We start from the raw sequence: 19,299 nt of genomic DNA, 5'->3' as shown, positions 1-19,299 counted from the left end.
TAAAATTTATTTTTAGAACTCTACGTTATATAACTACATTATTTTATTTAACAGATTAATTAACTCCAAACTTAGCAATTCAATCCAACATCTAAACAATCTCTAAAGTTTAGGGTATAAATTAGTTATTTAAAAAAAAATTACAAAAAATCACAATTGGGTACATGGGCCGATTTCGGAGGGGGAAAAATGAATTCCAGCCCATTCGAAAACTTCGTGGGCCTACTATAAAAAAGCCCACACGCTATGGCCCATTGGGCAAGTGATTAATTTACGTAAGCAAGCGCGCCATCCTTAATCCAGAGCGCAACTCGAAAAGGTTGTATATAAACAAATAACGAACGAAGGTGCCAATTTTAATTGAATCAATCTACAAATTAAGAAGGATTGCTTGCTTCATTCAGTTAGCACCTGGAGATTTATTGAAGTTGAAGGGGACGACTACGATCCATAATGGTATGTGATTCTGTTTCTCAATTTCTAGGGTTTTTTTTCTTTCGCTTTACGATGTGATGATTCAACTTGTTCGTAGAAATCAGGGTTTGGAATCTATTTTGTCGGTTCAGTCGTTTGCCCTTTGTTGGAGGATTATCATTGGGGTCTTTCTTATTTTGAAAGAGTTTAGCGGGTGCATTAGGGAATCGGGTCTCTTACTGGTCATCGTTTTTCCGTAGGTGAATTATATGATTCTGGTAGTTGAAGTTACAATCTTTCACAATTGTTTTAGGTCGGGAATCTTAGAATATTTAGTTGAATTTAACCTGAAAATTGATTGTCTAGGAACGTTTCTTGCATGATTTATACCAAGTAATTTAGGGTCTTGAGCAACTAACTTCAAATCCGTGTTCTATATATGTTTTTTCAATCAATTTAATTGAATCCTGAAGAATAGATGATTATTTTTTTCCGGGAAAAACTGTTAATTAGAATGGTTTATATAGATGTATTGGGTACGGATCAAATGATTTATACGATTTAGTGATTTTGGTCTAAAATTATGGGATCTATTATTGGATACGACATCAAAAATGATTTTCTGGAGAAGGATCATGAAGGATTGTGCAAAGTAATTTAGAAAAAAATCCTTCGCTATTCAATAGAGTTGATTCTGTGACTAGCTTGGCAACTTCCTCTTTTCTTCAAGTTATGAAGTTAACGTATTTCATGTAAAACTGCTGTTGCATGGGAAGTCAAACAACTTGTACTGGATCACGTGTATATATATATATATATATATATATATTTTGTGTTTTAACTTTTCAACTCATCAAATTGCTGATGTTCTTTTTCTGGAAATATTAACGGAATGGATTGCAAATATATGATTGGCTACATATGTCGAAGTGTTGAGGCTTATTAACCTTTGTTGGTTTGCATTTTTCAGTCTTCGCTTGCAGCTGCGAGAGCAGACAACTTTTACTATCCCCCAGAATGGACCCCAAAACAGGTGCGTTTCTTATTCAATCATATTAGTGCAGGAACTATTTTCCAAGATAAATATCCATATATTAACATATATGCACAGGTTTTCAGATTCTCACGCCTGTTTTTCATGTTTCAGGGGTCTCTGAACAAATTTCATGGTCAACATGCTTTGAGAGAGAGAGCAAGGAAATTAGATCAGGGCATCCTTATTATAAGGTAGGTAGCTACCAAGGCATTCACCGTTGGTGCTGTAACATTGTTGCTTAGGTGCCTTTTTAAAACGGGGTGTTTTTCTTAATTTTTTTTTTAAAAATAGAGAGAAGATTTTTATGTCAATGATTTTATTTGAATATTTTGTTCTCTGATCAGTTGGAATGTATTGCTTTCTTAGGTTCGAGATGCCTTACAATATATGGTGTGGTGGCTGCAACTCAATGATAGCGAAGGGTGTTAGGTTCAATGCGGAGAAAAAACAAGTTGGAAACTACTATTCTACGAAGGTATTTGTTCATGGCTGATTGTATCATATTTGACTTTTGGTTTGATCATTGATTTTTAGCAATCTATATAGTGCACATACATCCATGCCTAGTGTTTACATGCGATATTTTTTGACTAATTGTTCACATTTTTCTTGATATCATTGATTTCTGCTCCATATGTGTGAAACTCGTTTAAGCATTCCTTTATTTCTGCTGCTAACCTAATAATTGATAACTATGAACTTCTTTAATTGGTCTTAGGCTCATCCCTTGTCTTCGTCTTCACTATGTTCTTTATTTTATAATATACATGCACATTTTTCTCTTATTAAGTATTTGTACGAAAATTCTCATCAGCAAACTTATGTTGTCATCGTTGGTATTAACTTTTTTAGCCATTAACCTTGCTATCCTAACTGTGGCCACTGGATTGAACTAGTTTCTTCTTATCTTGGAATGCATGATGATGTGCACTTTGGAAATTGTGTTCATCAACCGTTTTTTCATTTCCTCCCTCTAATCAACAGAGCTTTTTTTTTTTTTTTTTGGCAACTTTGTTTTGATAGATAGATTATTTTCTAGGAAAGCATCAGTATACAAATTATACTCCAAAAGATGAGAAATAAAAACTTGAAAAAAGCGCAATATGCATGCTGTTAAAAAAACGTCATCACCTTCTATACAGTTCTAAAGTTTTTTAAGTGGGGGATAGAAATCATACCCAAACAGCCCTTGAATGACTAACATTCTATTCGTGCTTCTTTCAGATATGGAGCTTTACTATGAAAGCAGCATGCTGTCGACAAGAGATTGTTATACAGACCGATCCCAAAAATTGTGAGTATGTGATTATTAGTGGTGCACAACGGAAAACTGAGGAATATGACATAGAGGATGCAGAAACCTTTGAACTCCCTGCGGATGAAGGTGATTGATAACACTAATAACGTTCATTTACCAGCGCCATTAAACTTAACTGTCATTTATCGGGTTTCATTGTTAAATCTACCGGTCATGTAATTTACAAGGTGACATCATCATGCATATCTGTGAAGATAGTCCCATAATGTATGTTGAAAGCTAATGGTTTAATCCTTCATAATGTTATTTAACCCATTTAAATATATTTTCTACAGAAAAGGGTAAGCTGGCAGATCCATTTTATCGACTTGAACACCAGGAAAAGGATATGCAGAAAAAGAAAGAAGCGGAGCCGGTATTGGTTCGCCTTCAGCGACTCTCAGATTCTAGGCACGCTGATGACTATAGTCAGAACAAAACACTTCGAGCTCAGCTCAGAGTATGTCATCTCATTCCTACCATATTCTGACCTTTTTCTGTTCTGCTTTTAATTTTGAATGATTGTAGGCTAATCTAATACACGTTTATATATCTTCTCAGAGTCAAAAAAAGAGAGTTGCTGAAGAAGAAAATGTTTCTCGGAAGATGGGCCTCGGTATACGATTGCTTCCAGCAGCTCAAGAAGACTCTAGAGCTGCAGCATGCATGAAGTTCCCTTCAAAGTTTGAGAAGAACCGTAGGGATAAACGAGCATTGATTCATGCTTCCTCAATATTTAATGGATCATCCACTTCTTCCATTCCTGATAAGAAACGATTGGACCTGGAATCCAAGAGAAGGAAGATCTGTGCATCTGCGGCTTCAAACATACTGACAGGCAACTTCAAGCCATCATCTTGGTCTCGAAGTGCAGCTAATTCAATCAGAATTGAAGGAACATCTGTCACTGCCAGACGATTGTAACGTGAATGCTTTTTTCAAATCTACGTCTTCCTCGTTTCTTTCATGTACGTACATAGATTTTATGTTGGCGGGTCTATCTGAAGTTTTTTTTCTCTTTCTAGAATCCCATTGTAATATATTGTGTTTTATTTCTAGCGAATGTGCAAGAATTTTTTTAAGAATGATGAAATCGAAATTTGAATATATATCTTCTTTTGCTGAGTACAACATCTTTGTCTCTTTTGTACAAATTTTCCACTTGTTGAATTAATGTTTGCTGTGCATATTGCCAGTGAGGAGATATCGAGATGGATAGTACCAAATCCTAGTTAATATACCTCGGTTAAACCGCATTTTTATCTTAAAAAACTGGTGCTACATCGTTGTCTATGAAGGCAAAAGTTGCCTACCATGGATACATATCTTAGCAATGGCTTTACTTTACGCTCTTAACAGTGACGGGAGTAATGAGAAACAGGCAGAGTCTTTAAATATCTGGCAGTTCTGCTCTGATTCTCCTTCACTTTTCTACTAAACGAAGATTTTTGCATTTAAAAATAGGATATGTTGTTCTTAGTCAGACAATACTGCCAGACCCTGAATCACCCTATCACTGACTGTAATAGGATCACGCAACTTTTGTAAGCATATCTTAATCCAAAATAACTAACCTGATTATGATAAAAGGCAGGACAGTCAAGAGCTGCCATCTGTCAGTTTAGACCATCCCTCCTTCACATCCTCAAGAGAGAGAGGAAAAAGAAACCCTACTATAACATCTCGCAGCATTAGCTTGATGTTGCAGCACTTTTCATGTTCACTTTCTATTGAACAGTCTCTTTCATTGTATTGTCCTGTTTTATTGGTGGGCATTGATCATGTGCTTTTTCTCTTGACATTCTTGTGGGTGGTAACCAAGAATATCTGGATCATATGAATTCTTCCAAGCTACAGGTCAGTACATGTTAAACAATCTGTTCTCTTACTGTTTTTAATCCCCTCTCGCTCTCACTCATACAGTGAATTGTAGTTCTGATAAGAAAAAAATTGATATCATTTCTACCCTTCTGAGTTTCATTAATGTACACAAAGATGGAAAAGGAAGCTAACAAGCTTAAGATCCATGTTTTGTACATGACAGATATTATTCACATGTCTGATATTTGAAAAAAAGCTTCTCAAGATTCCGTAAGTCTCACTTTAAATCAAATTTCCCCTCTGATTTTAAACTTTCAAATACAAAACTTGCAACCAAAAGGAGTGTGCAAAAAGAAATATGTCACATCAACTTCAAATGCCATGCCTCTAGCTTGTGCTTGACTTTTTAGGCCACTTATCAGTCACTTTGGTATATCTGTTTCTGCTCTCACGTATTGTGTAATATTTTCAGTCCTTCCCTTCATGTTAGCTTCTCAGTGCATATACTTTCCCTTTCCCTTTCCCTTTCCCTTTCCTTTTCCTAATTAAATTTTCTTTATGGATCTTCCATTTTCTTCAAATGGTAAATTAAATGAATCCACATTGATATCAATCGAGTCTTGCATAGAGTGGGTGTTTCCTCTGAAGTTGCTGTTTAATTTTCATATGAATGGCAACCTAAACAAAGGTACTTCTGCTTTTATACTTTACTTCTATATTACTTCTCTTGCATCAGCAACGAGATGACTCATGTTTTTATATATTTTCTTGAATTGGGCAGTTTTCTTTGATATGTTTGTTATTGAGATTTTGTTGCTGAATCTGAAATATTAAGAGATAGTAGCTAAAATAATATACCAACAATAATTGATACAAAATGAGAAACAACTCGTGTTTGAGATGAAACTAAGACTACTGTTTCTGTATACTTGGATTGTCATGGTGTTTAAGAATCCAAAGTCTCTTGCTAACCAACCAAACATTTGTTCACTCTATACTGTATGAAAAGTTTGTTCTTATCATGCTCAACATTTTAGTTTTTATAAAAATGAGCTTAGCACGTCCTTCGTCTTGAGAGATCGAAGGTTCAACCCTTGACTCCATAGTTATATCAAAAGAAAGAAAAAAACTCTTTAGTTCTTTCACTACACATCATGCATGTAGTATTGATTTGGTAGAATTGAAGTAGATATACTTACGACGGCTTGCCATTTCTTTTATACAACAATTAAGGTGGAGGATTCGAACCACAGGTCTCATAGTATACTTGGATGTTACTTGAGCTAAGCTCTTGTCTCAATGTAACTTACCATTTTAATTACGCTTATATCTATCATTTTTCTGATAACAAGGTAAGCTATTAAGTTTCCTATCCTTTATTTTCTGTGCTCCAGGGAGTTTATGAACTGCTCTTTTAAAGCAGAAGATCACAAACAAAAATACCCTATTTTTGCACACCATTTCAAAATTTTATTGTAGGGATCACTCTTTGCTTAGGCATATGAAGATTTTATTTCATCACCTAGGGAATAAAAAATATACGAAGTAGTTTGGTTAACTTAGTTACTATTAATTATTTAACTAATATGATGGTGAATTAATGCTAAAATTGGCTCATAACAAATATAATTACAAGACATAATACTTTATTAATTCGATGAAATTAGTTAGGAAATAGGACAGTACACTATAATTAAGAAACTTGAAGTTTGGAGGAATTAAAGACACTTCTGTTCTCTTAGACTACTAAAATTTTCTCATCTTTACATCTTTCAATTCACTAACAACAAGAATTACGTACATAACATTCACCATGAAAGGGGCCCAAATTGGAAAAATGTTATAATATATAAGAGGCAATATTAGAAATCTTTAAATAATAGAAACTAATTTGGCAAGCTAATAATAATAAACTCTCAAAAAACATTAGAGACTAAACTAAAACATATATTTAACTTTTATTAGAATTAAAAAGAAAAAACTTCAAAATATTGATCATTACCAAACATAAGAATATAATATATGTGAAGAACTTAAATAAAAGAAAATTCTTCCTTCTCTTTGTAGGCTACAAATTTGTATTGCTTCCCTCTTCCAAACCCAAACATAATGGATAAGGGATGGACGATTTTAATCTTCATCTCCATGGTTATTATAATAAAACACAATACACATATATATTGAAGTATATATAAAATTGTGTTGTAACAAAAGTAACACCGCTTAAGTGTATTAATAACCATGAAGTTTGTAGTCTCAATATCTTTAATGCTTAATTGTTATGTTAAAAAAGTAAAGGTTAAAATCATGTGAATCCACGAAAATCGGTATAGGACTATATTGTATATTGTTTCCTAGTTAGTTATTAATTAATTTTCGATCATCGTAGCAAAATAGCTAGTACATAAACTTTCACAAGGTTTCAAAAGCCATGGCTAAATAAAGTTTTTTTTATTGATGTCCTAACACTCGTTTTATTTCTATTTCGATTTTGATCTTTTGTTATTCTCCATGTAAAAATTTGAAAAATCACGATGGAATTATTATCAAACGAGTCATTTCAAAAGAAAAATTGTCACCCAAAGGACAAAGATGAAAACGATATAGAGTACTGGAGATAAAACCTGAAAATATAATGTACAAATAACAAGCTAAGGCAACCCATGGATTCCCCACACCATTATTAATAGATACAAGTACCACCAAAGAAAAAGAAAAGAGAAAAAATAGAAGGGCTTGAGACGACAGTAGATTGATGAATATATAGTTTAAATTTCCCTAATTAAAAAAGAACATTTATTCATTGCAATGAGATCACAATACCTTAATTAAATACTTCTGTCTGTCTGAAGTTACAAATTAATTATACAACTTCTCCAATCTTATACCATTGGATTTCAATTTCTTGCATTCTTCATTCTCCATAGAAGATCAGCACACCATCAACCTCATCTAGTTCCAACAATTTCAATCCTGCAAATAAGAGGTTCATTTGATTAATGTTCTTGATTTTAATATTTGTATATTGTCCATGCTATTAATTATTTTGTTCAAGCATATACTTAGCTATTGATTTGTAACCTTAGATTCAAATAGAAAATTATACATTAGCATAGTTCAAATGACATAAACTATATATAATCGATCAAGAGGGTCAAAACTTTAAATTCACTGTTCTCAAGTTATTGAATAAAAGAAAAAAAAAAGGTTGTGGAAAAGACAATAAGCCCTAATTTTTATTTATTTTGGCAGAAATTCAACAAAAGTGTAGGGTTCAAAATTTGATCTCAATATGAGAATAGTTCACTAATTGATATTTTAAAATTTAGTAAATTCATCTCTCTCATACAATTGTTGAACTGAAGAAAGAATCTAAATATGATTAAGGTGTACTAACCCTAAGCTTATAATTACAAATACCCTTTTTAATCTTTTCTTAAAAAAAGTTACAAATACCACCCTGTATGCTGTATTTATAAAGTTTAAATTCTGAATGAAAAAGAGAATCCCTAATAAATGAACTAGGGTTTTGTGCTTTGGCAAAATTGGAAATTTTATCCCAAATGGGTAACTGGGATTTTGAGTGTGGCTGATAAATATATTGTAAAGTACCTTTTTTGTTTTTTTGAAAAATTGTAGAACACTTCCCCTTCAGTTAGAAATAGATTATTTTTTAATTCTAACTTCTGCTGCAACAGCTGAATGCCCAATTTCATAGGAAAGATTCTAATGCTATTTTTAACAGGTACCTAGGTTAAAAATAAGTTTAATTATCAATTTTAATATTAGCATTTCAAAATTAACTAAATTATAAGAAACATGTCCCTGAACTAAGCTGACAACTTTACTAAATTCAAACCAACAAGATATCCATAACTATCTCAAAGATGGCATTTGAATTTGAAAAAAGAAACTTTATACTAAACCCTAATTCTGGAAAAATTACCTGCAGATGAAGCTTTCATGGTGTCCAAGGACAGGGAGGGCATATCCATGGAAGAATCAGGCAGAAGATGAATATCTTCAGAGCATATTTCCTTTGAAACCCTTTTATCCATAATCAAAGAATCTGAGTTTTTCTCTTCTGACCCCAAAACTTTCTCATTTTCACAAAGTGAAACATGTGTACTAATCTTGCTTTTGTTGCTACTATTTTCTTCACTAACATCCCCCAATTTACGAACCCCATTTGGGTTTCCTTCAAGATCTGATTTTGATACCTCCAAACCGCGTCGAATCGACTTTGCCCTCGTTCTCTCTCTCGCTCTGACTCTTGCTTTATATCTTGATTCTTTATCAACAATTCTAAATCTCCTTCTCCTCTTTTTTCCACTAGGTAATACTTCCTTACATAAATTTGTTACAAGATCAGTTGAAGAATAACAAGAGCTTTTGGACTTGGCTTCTGATAAATATTTCTCCTTGACCTCTTTAATTGCACTTCTTGATTTTGTAAAAAGCCACTCCACTGTCTTGCTTGCTTTATCAAACCCAAGCATATCTTGTAAATCAAAGAAATTTCTTGCAATTTCAAGTGAAAGCCTCATTCTTCTATCTCTTGGTCCTTTTGAAGTGCAGATCTTGCTATGTCTATCCTTCTTCTTCATCTCACTTGATGATCTCTTTCTGGGATTTTTTGGTGAACTATTATCGGTTTTGGCTTTGTATTGGGAGGAATTATGGGTTGTTGTTGCTGCTGCTGCTTCATTGTTTGTGTTATTGCTACTTTCAATAACTCCAATTTGATCAGAATTGTTTGCAAGTAATTGGAGTTTTTGAGAATACAAAATGTGGCCCAAAATGAACTCTTGATGATCATCAAGAAAAGGGTTGAAGTAGTTGTTGTAGTTGTAATTGTAGCAATCTATGAGTTGTAAGGATGATGGGTGGATTTGTTGTTCAAATAATCTAGACATAGGGTTTTGACCATCATCATGGTTTTCATCATGGATTTGGATGATGGATTTCTCAATTGAAGTAGTACTTTGATTCAGAAATGGAAATGAAGAGATCTGATTGGTGTTAGAAGAAGCAAGCATTTTCCAAAGTTGGGAACCTCTAATGCAAAAGATCAGTCCAATTCTAGGTGGGGAACAAAAAAAAGAAGTGAAATGATGAAGAAGAAGATGAGAGAAACTACCATATTCAACGGAGGATATACCTTTATTACTATTTGAACTATGATCAAGTTGACGATAAAATTTATCTATGGAAAGTAGTAAATTCTTAATTTGGTTAAGAACTGAAAAATGAAACCTTTGTAATGAAATTATGAGATTATTTGAAATTGTGATTGAGAGGAGAAGGAGTAGTAGAAATGGAGACATCTCACGTGATTCAGGATAGAATTGAAAGCAACTAATCGAATTAATTTTAGAAAAAGGAAGTGACAGAGACGAGTGAGAAAGAAAGGACTCTTCCAAACAAAAACATTCAAATAATATTGGAGAGTAGAGTGGACATAACTCATATACCTAGAGAGAGAGAGTGAGAGAGAGAGAGTTGTGTGTGTGAGAGAATAAATGAAAAGAGGCCATTTATAATTTGAATGGTGAGTGTGGTAGACTGCCAAAATTACGTACATTTTGAGCCTACTTTAACCTCTCTAGGTAAAAAGATGAGTCCTTTTTTTTTTTTTAGGTTAAATTACTATACGAACTATCCTCGAACATGTTGTCATGAAAATATCCATATATTCTCAAAGTTGCAATATTACTTCAATAAGGTTTTGTTCAAAGGTGATCTTAGCAGTGTACTAGAGAATTGACTTATACTAAATTTAGCATTAATAGTGCAATTAATCATTCATTGACTTATACTAAATGAAGATATCTCTTGCACACACGAAGGACAACTTAAACAAAATTGAGGTTGGCTAGAGGTCAAGGGTATTGGACGTACACCTACAATGGATGAGGTTCAAGTGCGAACATTGCTATTAAACTTTTTCATAAGCGTTGCAGAACCACTAGTAGAAGAAAAATATGAAAATGATGAGTAAATAGTGTTTCAAGTCTCTGTTTAATTGATGATTTCCCTTTGATGGTTTTGAAACATTTACATAGTATCACAATTTGAAAGAATATTGGGTAAAAATGGAGTTCTATTATCACTATTATATAATATGTCTGAGCAGGAGACTGAAGGTCACATCAAAATTCTTTGACTGCTCCATTTTTAAAATTGAAGCTATGAAGATCATCATGTTAGCTGTCAAATAAAAACAAGTTAAAAGCCAAAAGAAAAAATGTTTGTAGATTACACACACACACACACACACATTAGCCAGCTTAGCTATGAGATATATATCACTTGCTTTTCATACTGCATCACTGCATTGCATTACTATAAACCTACTTCTCTAACAAGACATTTTAACGTGTGAAATACATATAACATTATGAAATCAACTATTAAAAAATCACAAGAAAACTTAAACAATAGATAATTCAAGCAAAAAATTATATAGTTTTCTATATAACAATGTGATAATATGTTATATAGACAGAAGAAAGAGCGGTTAATCATTAACACCAAAAGCGACAACAACCTACATAGCCGATTATCTATTATTGAAATTATCTCGAAAATTTTATTCCGTTTTTATTTAGTGCAATTAAAAGTAGAATGATTCAAACCACACAAATACGACTCACATGGTTATTATTATCATACTTGTATGTTAGTTAAGTTATACTCGATTTGACTAATATCATCTTATACTAATGGATGTCATTATAAACCTTAATTTAATTTTAAATATTTTGACTATTCTATTCATTATTTAGGTCAAAACTATTCTTTTTACAAGTTTTGGTTTTGAATATACCCTTTAGTATAACAAAAGGTGAGAGTGGAGATTAATTGTGAATAACCTTCTTATACCTGAGGAAAAAATAAAGTAGATATCCATATTTTTACTGCCTAAGCTATATTATTATTCAAAAGTGAATTTTCAGGCACCCAAATTTATTATTATAAAGTAGATAATATAATGTTTTACACACAAACTTACAATTTTGGGTCTAATATGAATTCCTTAAAATTTTAAAACATCTAATAAAGTTATTGAAACTTCAAGTTTGTCTCTAATCTGTGTCCTTAAACTCTTTACAAACTTACTGATCTACTAAATTTAAAATCAAATTTTCATACCTCCAATTTGGATCATGTAACATAAACAAATCATACCCATAGTCTTCATTGTGAATGACTGATGTTAACTTAATGAAAATTTAATGCATGACATAACCTAATTAATTACATGTCCTATTCACATTTTAGCTACATTAATTATGTTGTCTTTATTGTTTTAAACAGATCAACAATTGAGGTGACTTTTAACTTTTAAGCAAAATTTTATGTACATGAAACTGGAGGCAGAAAAATAGAAATTGATATAGGGGTATTAGACTTTAGTCAAAGATCTGCCAAAAGTCCTAAATTAAACAGATAGAGTGTGAGAGGTGGAAACTGTAGCCATCATTTTTCCTTTTGTTGCTCCCTAAAAGCCAAACATTACTAAATCAAATCTTTCTAACATCTACATCTTACTGCTGTTCAATTATATATATAGTTCCAAGGAGGGTTTCAACTTTTTCATATTATCACCATTTAATTTAATTTACTTAATGTCTTATATACTTCAAATGGACTTATATATATCCATGGCCCAAAACTCACAAATAATAATAGGTTTTGAATTTGGGCCATTTGCTTTTATTTAAGTTCTCACTTTCTCTTTTTTCTCTTTTCCTTAAAAGCTTTAGCCAACTTATGTGTGTGTGTGTGTGTGTGTGTGTGTATAGGTGCTTAATTTGTTTAATCTTCTTTAGTGGCTAATAATTCAAGTTTATAAAAATGATCAACAATATCAGAGAGATATAAATAGAAATTAATTTGGTAGTTATAAGTGGGAAAATTATGATAATGGGATGAGAGGTTGTAAAGTTTGAATTTTCTTTTTAATAATTAAATTTAAGTATTGTGAAAATGTGTTTTTTTTTTTGGAAAGTGGGTAATTGACAAAGAACTGAGGTGTAATGCACTCAAATCTCAAGTGGGTAAGTGTTGATCATCATGTTTAGTTCTGATCTGTGTGTTTGTAGTTAAGCAAAAATTAATAATTAATTTGATTGAGAACCATAGTTTTCAAATATTGGTGTGCCAAATGTTGGGATCAAAATCTAAAATTTTCTTCAATATAAACAATTCAAAACTTTATAAAAGCTAAAAGATAAAAAAGGGGAGTTTTTTTTGTTTTTAATTATTGCATCCTATTTGAGTTCGATTCTTATCATTTAAAGGACAAAATAAAGCATATTGTTGTTTGGGTTGGATTTACATGTACTCAGTGAATAGGGTTTTCTTTTAGTGGAGGGTGTTTTAATTATTCTATGCACAAGTTTGGTAGCCCCCAATGCCCACCATTTTGGAGATATATATCTTCCTATTATAATCGAAGATACAAACGTTAAAAAAGATGGATCGTCAAATTTATACTAATCCTAAAAACCGTATCAATTACATAAGTTTGAAGATTTATTTTTATCACTTTGGATTCAATTTTTGCAACAATGTAAATAGAAATTATTCTTAAATAGTATGGTAAATTACAATCCTATCTCGTAGGTTTTTTTCTTTTTTGGTGGTAATTTTAACTTCTTTTTTTTTTTCCTCTCCTTTTTTGGATGGGGTTTTATGAAACGTCACTATAGATATCATTGTTTAATTTTGATTTCCTTTTCTCTAGTTGTTTAAATTCGAATGGTGGAAAATAATGAGAAACTAAAACTATGTATTATTTGTAATTGGAATGTACGTATTGTATGTATATACTATATATGTCGGTTCTCTTGAATAGAAGAGGGACACGTCACAAGTAGAGGAATGACACGTAGTAATCCACCGGGACTTGGATGGAGTTGATTCGACGTGTCATTATATTTTGTTGTTTGGTGAAGTACGACATGTCGTTTGGGGATTGGATTATAAAAGGGGTGTTTTTCTTTTTAACTCTTGTTTTAGGAAAAACTTGTGACAACTAGGGGAATAGTTGAAATAATTTTCCAACACAAAATTATGGATGCATATGCTTTGTCTAATTTTGATTAATCAATCTTTTTTCAATATTTCCATTATTTTTTTGTTTTTTTGTATAAGTAGTGTCCTCTGCCCGCACAAACTTGAGTTGTTCTATCTCTCTATTTGTCTTTCAAAAGAAATTAGTTTAATCTTTGTTTTAGGGAAAAACTTGTGATAAAAATGATGTATTTATGAGACAAGATGACATATGTATGATCTTCATAATAAAATTAAATTTCAAACAAAAAAAAAAAAAAACATGTTAGGTGACAAAGTATTAAGCATTTAAGTTAATAGTTCATGAAATATATAGTCATAGATTGACTTAATAGTAAATTAAATGTGGGACATAATCAATTTATCTTACCTAATTACGTAAGATTTAATACCCTACAGTTTCTTTTTTTTAACGTTTAAGACATTTAATTTATTTCACTGTTAAATTATGCAAATTAATTAAATTTCAGTCTTCCTCTGAAAATAAATATTTTCCTATAAGAGAAAGCTGAGAAAGAGAAGTGATGATGAGTTGTGGGTTTAATTTAGAACCTATCTATGATAACATTTTCTTTTCATAATTATTGTCTGTTTTCCAAAAAGTAACAAAAATGAGCTAATTAATTAAGAAGCAACAGAAAGGCATGAAACATAAAAGGGGTCTCCTTTATAATAATTTAATTTATAGATTTGATTGTCTCTTAACATATCAAACCTTCTTGAGAACTTACATTTTTGGTTTGTTGCCCAACAAGCTAATTCATGACCAAACCAAACCATTAATTTTATGGATTAAAGTAATTAATTTTAAGCCCTTAGAAAAGAAGAGTTGCTCACTTCATGATTTCCTTTTTTTTCTCTGAAGTGTGAACAAGAAAGCCAAGCCAGCTAGCTAAATCAAACCCTAGACATACAAATATATTAATAGGAAAAGAAAAAGAGAGAAAAGATAAAGGAATATAATCATGAAAATATCATAAAATTTTGGTTACATTGATACAATACATTATTACAATGTCTGATTTTGATTGATCATACAAGAAAAAGAGTCATGAAGATTAATAATAAAAGTTGAGAAAATTAGATTATTTTCTCACCTAAATGGAAAGGAAAATTAAAGGTTGGGGGCTTGATGAGGTTTTGCATAGACAAAAATGAAATGAAAGGCTAAGGCTTAATATGCAAAGGAAATTCAAAACAACCGTCATGATAAGTATTGAAAAGGCCAAAAACAAAAAGAAAAGGTATTATAAATTTTGTAAGTAAAGAATTTTGGTTGAAAGGGAAGCAACGTCACGATAGAGTAGGATTGATGTCATTATAAAACCCACCAAAATGGCCCTTAATTTTTCTCTCGTGGGTTGTGGAGGGTTTGGCTAGTGGGAAGTGAAGTTATCATCAATCCATTGAATGTGACTTTCATATAAAAATTTGTACACAAAAAGACACACTACAAACACAACCCTAAATCATTAGCATGGGTTGTTAATTCATGTGCTCTCAAGATTTTCTCAGGATAGAATCTCATTTTTTTGCAGATTGCGTTTCGTGGTAAAGATGATAGACTAAACCTAATTTTTATTTGTCTTTATAATGATATGATATTATTCATTTTAGACATAAATTCTCACGGTTTTGTTTTTATAAAACTATTTCAAAAGACTTCATATCAATGGAGATAATTGTCTTCATTTATATATATGCTTATGGTTTATTCTTTTTCTTAATCAATCCACGTGGAACTTTTTTTATACCTAACCATTCTCAAAGTATCACCTTTAGTTTCTCTAGGGAAAATCTAATGTTCATCCCAACGCACACATCCAGATCATCTTGTGTCACCACAAGCACAACCACTATTAATCAACCCTCTCACAAATAAAGACGTTATTATTACTTACTTGTTGCTCCAATAATGTCCATTATGAGGCTTCTCTTTCTTTAAAACTAATTTGAGGATTAATTTCAACCAACGCAACTAAATTATGTAATTTATTTTAAATCACTCAAAATGTTTCCTATACGGATGGGAATAATTATCTTCATTTATATCATGATTATTCTCTTCCATCCTTAACTCGTGCATGTGCGATTTTGGATACACCTAACATCACATGAAATGTTACGCACCAATACCAAAATTTGAATTGACTGGTGTACTATCTTTTTCCATCTAATCAGTTGTCACATGTGAAAATTTTCTTTTTCTAATTTATGTTGTGGGGTTGAAGCGAGTTGAAAAAGAGTAGAGGTAACACAAAATACACTCTATGTATAGTTTCATTAAATATTAAGTTTGATTTGATGGGTTTTCAAGTGGACTTCATTTAGTAAAGTTCTTACCCTTCATATTTTTATGAACGTACGATCACTACAAATCCAAGTGACCCACATGATTTTACTTCGGCAATGGAAATATAATGTTGTCCGATCCTTTCTAAAATATTCACAAGTTTCCAACTTTTTAATAATAGATCTCAAACAAATCAAAGTACCTATATATTATGCCATTTTTTGCTTCAATTAATACTCATTTTTAATTATCACAGTTTATTTTAATATTACATGATATCAAAAGAAATTTTCTAATTTAATAATGGCATGCAAGTAAACTTCTTTGGAGCAAATTGCCTATCCATAAATCTCAATTACATGATGAAAATTACTTACAATATTATTATAGGGTAATCGATAATGCTAATTAACTACTGCTAATTATGAATAAAGATTTCCCACAAGAACATGTTATTGTTTATGTGGATAGAATATACATGTGACAGCTTTACCACTTCTTATTATAATCCTTTCTCCACATCCTTATAATAAATAAATATTATGATTTAGTTATTTTGGATATATATATATATATATATATATATATATATATATATATATAAACTTAATCAACCTAGTTTTAACTTTTCCCAGGAGTGTTTTCATTAAAAAAAAAAAAGTGTCTATCTCTAGTAGTAAACAATGTTTCACATGCATTATCTTTAAGATACCGTAACGATATGCTCTCCAAACAATGTTTTTACGATCTCATTATATGCTCTCCAAACAACGTCACAACGTTATTTCTTTAGACAATTATGTTCCAACAATTCACCATTGTTTAATGCATTTAACATTAAACACTATCTTTGTCCAAGCTGAGGTTTATTACATATATTTTTGAGTTATGCATCACGTAACTGGTAATAATTAATATATGTCCCAAATTTCCCCTGCCACACCTGAACACGAAACCAAGTCTTCCATTTCCACCGAATTAATAATGTATACTTTCTGAGTAGAATAGAAAGTACTCAACTTTGAACATATATATATTTTAAGATAAAAAGACACAATTGATAAACACTCACAACACAAACCGATTACATGTATATATATGTATGTATATATATATAAGAGTAAAAAAGAGATTTTCACAGATAACCATGCAATGCAACGACACCCGTGCTGAAGACTCTTTCAAACTCAAAAGAGAAACAAAAGTTAAACCCAAAAACAAGACAAATAGACAATGGTTGCTGACCATAAATCAAAGTGTTTGTACTTTCATACATACATACACCTTCTTATTCTATCTAATTAATTAAAAACAAAAAAAGATCAAAACTTTTTAATTTCTTTTCAATGTAATCTCATATTCAAGAAGGCGACTTTTGATTGGATGTGACAATATGCTTAATTAAGACAAAAACTGAGTTTTTCTCTTTCCATGAATATAAATACACATCAACCTGAAAAATTAATTAATAATGTTATTGAAAAGTGGAAAAGAAAAAAGGAAAATGGTGAAATTCGTTTTAATGATTTATGGTATGCTTTTTGTAACCCATGCTCTGCAAACGTAACTGTTTGATTACCAGAAGTTGCCGGCCAACACCCTTCACGCCTTTCTAATTCCTTTTATATATGTGTGTGTGTGTATGTGTCTTCTTTTTGCCGCAAGCCAATATATATATGTATATATTATGAGTTCTTATTTCATTTTAAACAAAAAAAAAAAGGGTGTGTATATATATATATATATATATATATATATTAAGTTATATATATATTTGTAGAGGAAGAGTAGGGCGCAGTTGAGGTTAGGGTGTAGGCTAGAGGGTTTTGATTGTGTTGGTGTGTAGAGTTCGGCTAACAGTGGAATTTGTGTTCTAAATTGAAAAGCTAAGGACCCTTAGAGAACCGTGCATTGCTTCAATAAAGTTACTCCAAACATCTATTATTCCCCTACTGCCTCCCATTTCATTAACCTTTTTTTTTTGTTTACCTCACAATTATGTTATCAATTGGTACGGTGCAACCATGTCTTGTGTTGACTAGATAAAGAAAACGTTTCATGAGTATTTATGGTAACAAACAATCAATTTTTATTATATATGATGTTTAATGTGATGATGATATGTGAATTGTGTTTGTTGTTATATAACATATGAATTTAATAGATTGATAATGCTTTAATTAATACTATTATGAAATCTATAAAATTAAAATAAGCAGTAAAGTGTAGACAATAGATAATCAACGTAAAGATTTAAATGCATCATCGACTAAACTATATTTGATATTTAAATTTGTTATCTTTTGTATAAAAAGAGGGTTTATAACCTACAATAAAAAGGATGATATATATTAAATTGGGTAAAAACAACAGGAATGTCCTTAACAATAATGAATAGCACTCATAACTACACTCGAAAACTAGCTTGGATTTTTCGCTAAGAAAATAGGTTTTCTTGACGTTGATTCAAAGGCACTCTCTTGGTCTAAAAGAAAATTAATAAAGAGAGTAAACTAAGGATTATTTTCTTATATTTACCATAAGGCTTTAAAGAAGAAAGGTTGGTACTTTCTATTAATTTTGATAAACACATTTCAAAATGAGCACCCCACTAAGAATCAAGATAAACCCAAACATGATTAATGCACACAAAGATGGCTGAATCCAAGAAATTTTACTTTTGTGTTTGTATGAATTTATGAGAGATAATAAGAAGAATTTTAGAAAGGAAAAAAGAACGAAAAGAAAAGAAAAAGAGAGAAGGAAATGGAGTGTGTTCCAAGACACAATGATTACATGGTCTTAAGGAAGCAAAAAGGGTTGGCGTGGACTTGGCTAAGAGTATGGAACAACAATCTGTGGGTCCTCAACCATTTCTTTGATACAAACTAAACTTGTTATAATATATCTAATCTTTTTTTAAAAGGTTATTTATTGTAGGACAAATTATGATTAGACAATTTAATAGTTGTATTACTAAGATATAGTTGAAGGAGGAATTTGAAAAAGCATTTAGTTTTAGTCTTTATTAAGTGGAATATTGTCTCATTACAAAGGGCATTCATATATACATTTAAAACTCTTACTACAAAGTTATGATAATATTTGAAGAAAAAGAGAAAAGTAAATGGATTAAAATGGACTTTTCATAAAAGTGATATTATTAAAAAATAGTCAAAAAGCTTTATATAAGACTATATAAAGTATAGATGATGTTTTGGAGGTACAAAAAATAAAATAAAATGAGCTAAAAATATAGAGCAATAAAAGAAAAGTTAAACTTGTGAGAAATGTAAAAACAAAATAAAATAAATGAGAAGGGAAAGGAAAATTTGAAAGAAAAAGGTTTATAGCCAA

The 19,299-nt window shown here is 31.1% G+C and overlaps 2 protein-coding genes across 2 annotated transcripts; one reads left to right on the top strand and one right to left on the bottom strand.

The window, feature by feature from the left end:
- The first annotated feature begins 296 nt into the window (after positions 1 to 296).
- LOC103489246 (uncharacterized) lies at positions 297 to 3,878 on the top strand. The gene is made up of 7 exons (XM_008448329.3): positions 297 to 456; positions 1,385 to 1,447; positions 1,562 to 1,641; positions 1,817 to 1,925; positions 2,675 to 2,834; positions 3,044 to 3,207; positions 3,309 to 3,878. The coding sequence occupies exons 1-7, from the start codon at positions 454 to 456 to the stop codon at positions 3,669 to 3,671; spliced, it is 942 nt and encodes a 313-aa protein (XP_008446551.2). The 5' UTR covers positions 297 to 453; the 3' UTR covers positions 3,672 to 3,878.
- A 3,262-nt stretch (positions 3,879 to 7,140) lies between these two features.
- Positions 7,141 to 9,980, bottom strand: LOC103489247 (uncharacterized). Its single transcript, XM_008448330.3, has 2 exons — positions 8,515 to 9,980; positions 7,141 to 7,541 (listed from the first exon to the last, which is right to left on the bottom strand). Exons 1-2 carry the CDS (start codon positions 9,893 to 9,895, stop codon positions 7,483 to 7,485), a joined length of 1,440 nt encoding a protein of 479 aa, XP_008446552.2. The 5' UTR covers positions 9,896 to 9,980; the 3' UTR covers positions 7,141 to 7,482.
- Positions 9,981 to 19,299: the final 9,319 nt, after the last annotated feature.

Source organism: Cucumis melo, chromosome 10, assembly GCF_025177605.1.
Source record: "Cucumis melo cultivar AY chromosome 10, USDA_Cmelo_AY_1.0, whole genome shotgun sequence".
Lineage (NCBI taxonomy): Eukaryota > Viridiplantae > Streptophyta > Magnoliopsida > Cucurbitales > Cucurbitaceae > Cucumis > Cucumis melo.
This window is presented reverse-complemented; position numbering and strand designations above follow the sequence as displayed.

Bases quoted from the DNA above. Each gene is read 5' to 3' on its own strand.
- LOC103489247 (XM_008448330.3), bottom strand. From the start codon at position 9,895: ATGTCTCCATTTCTACTACTCCTTCTCCTCTCAATCACAATTTCAAAT. The intron at 7,542-8,514 runs GTAATTTTTCCA...TCTTATTTGCAG, and splicing joins CATGAAAGCTTCATCTGCAG to GATTGAAATTGTTGGAACTA.
- LOC103489246 (XM_008448329.3), top strand. The intron at 1,448-1,561 runs GTGCGTTTCTTA...TTCATGTTTCAG, and splicing joins CAGAATGGACCCCAAAACAG to GGGTCTCTGAACAAATTTCA. The intron at 3,208-3,308 runs GTATGTCATCTC...ATATCTTCTCAG, and splicing joins CACTTCGAGCTCAGCTCAGA to AGTCAAAAAAAGAGAGTTGC.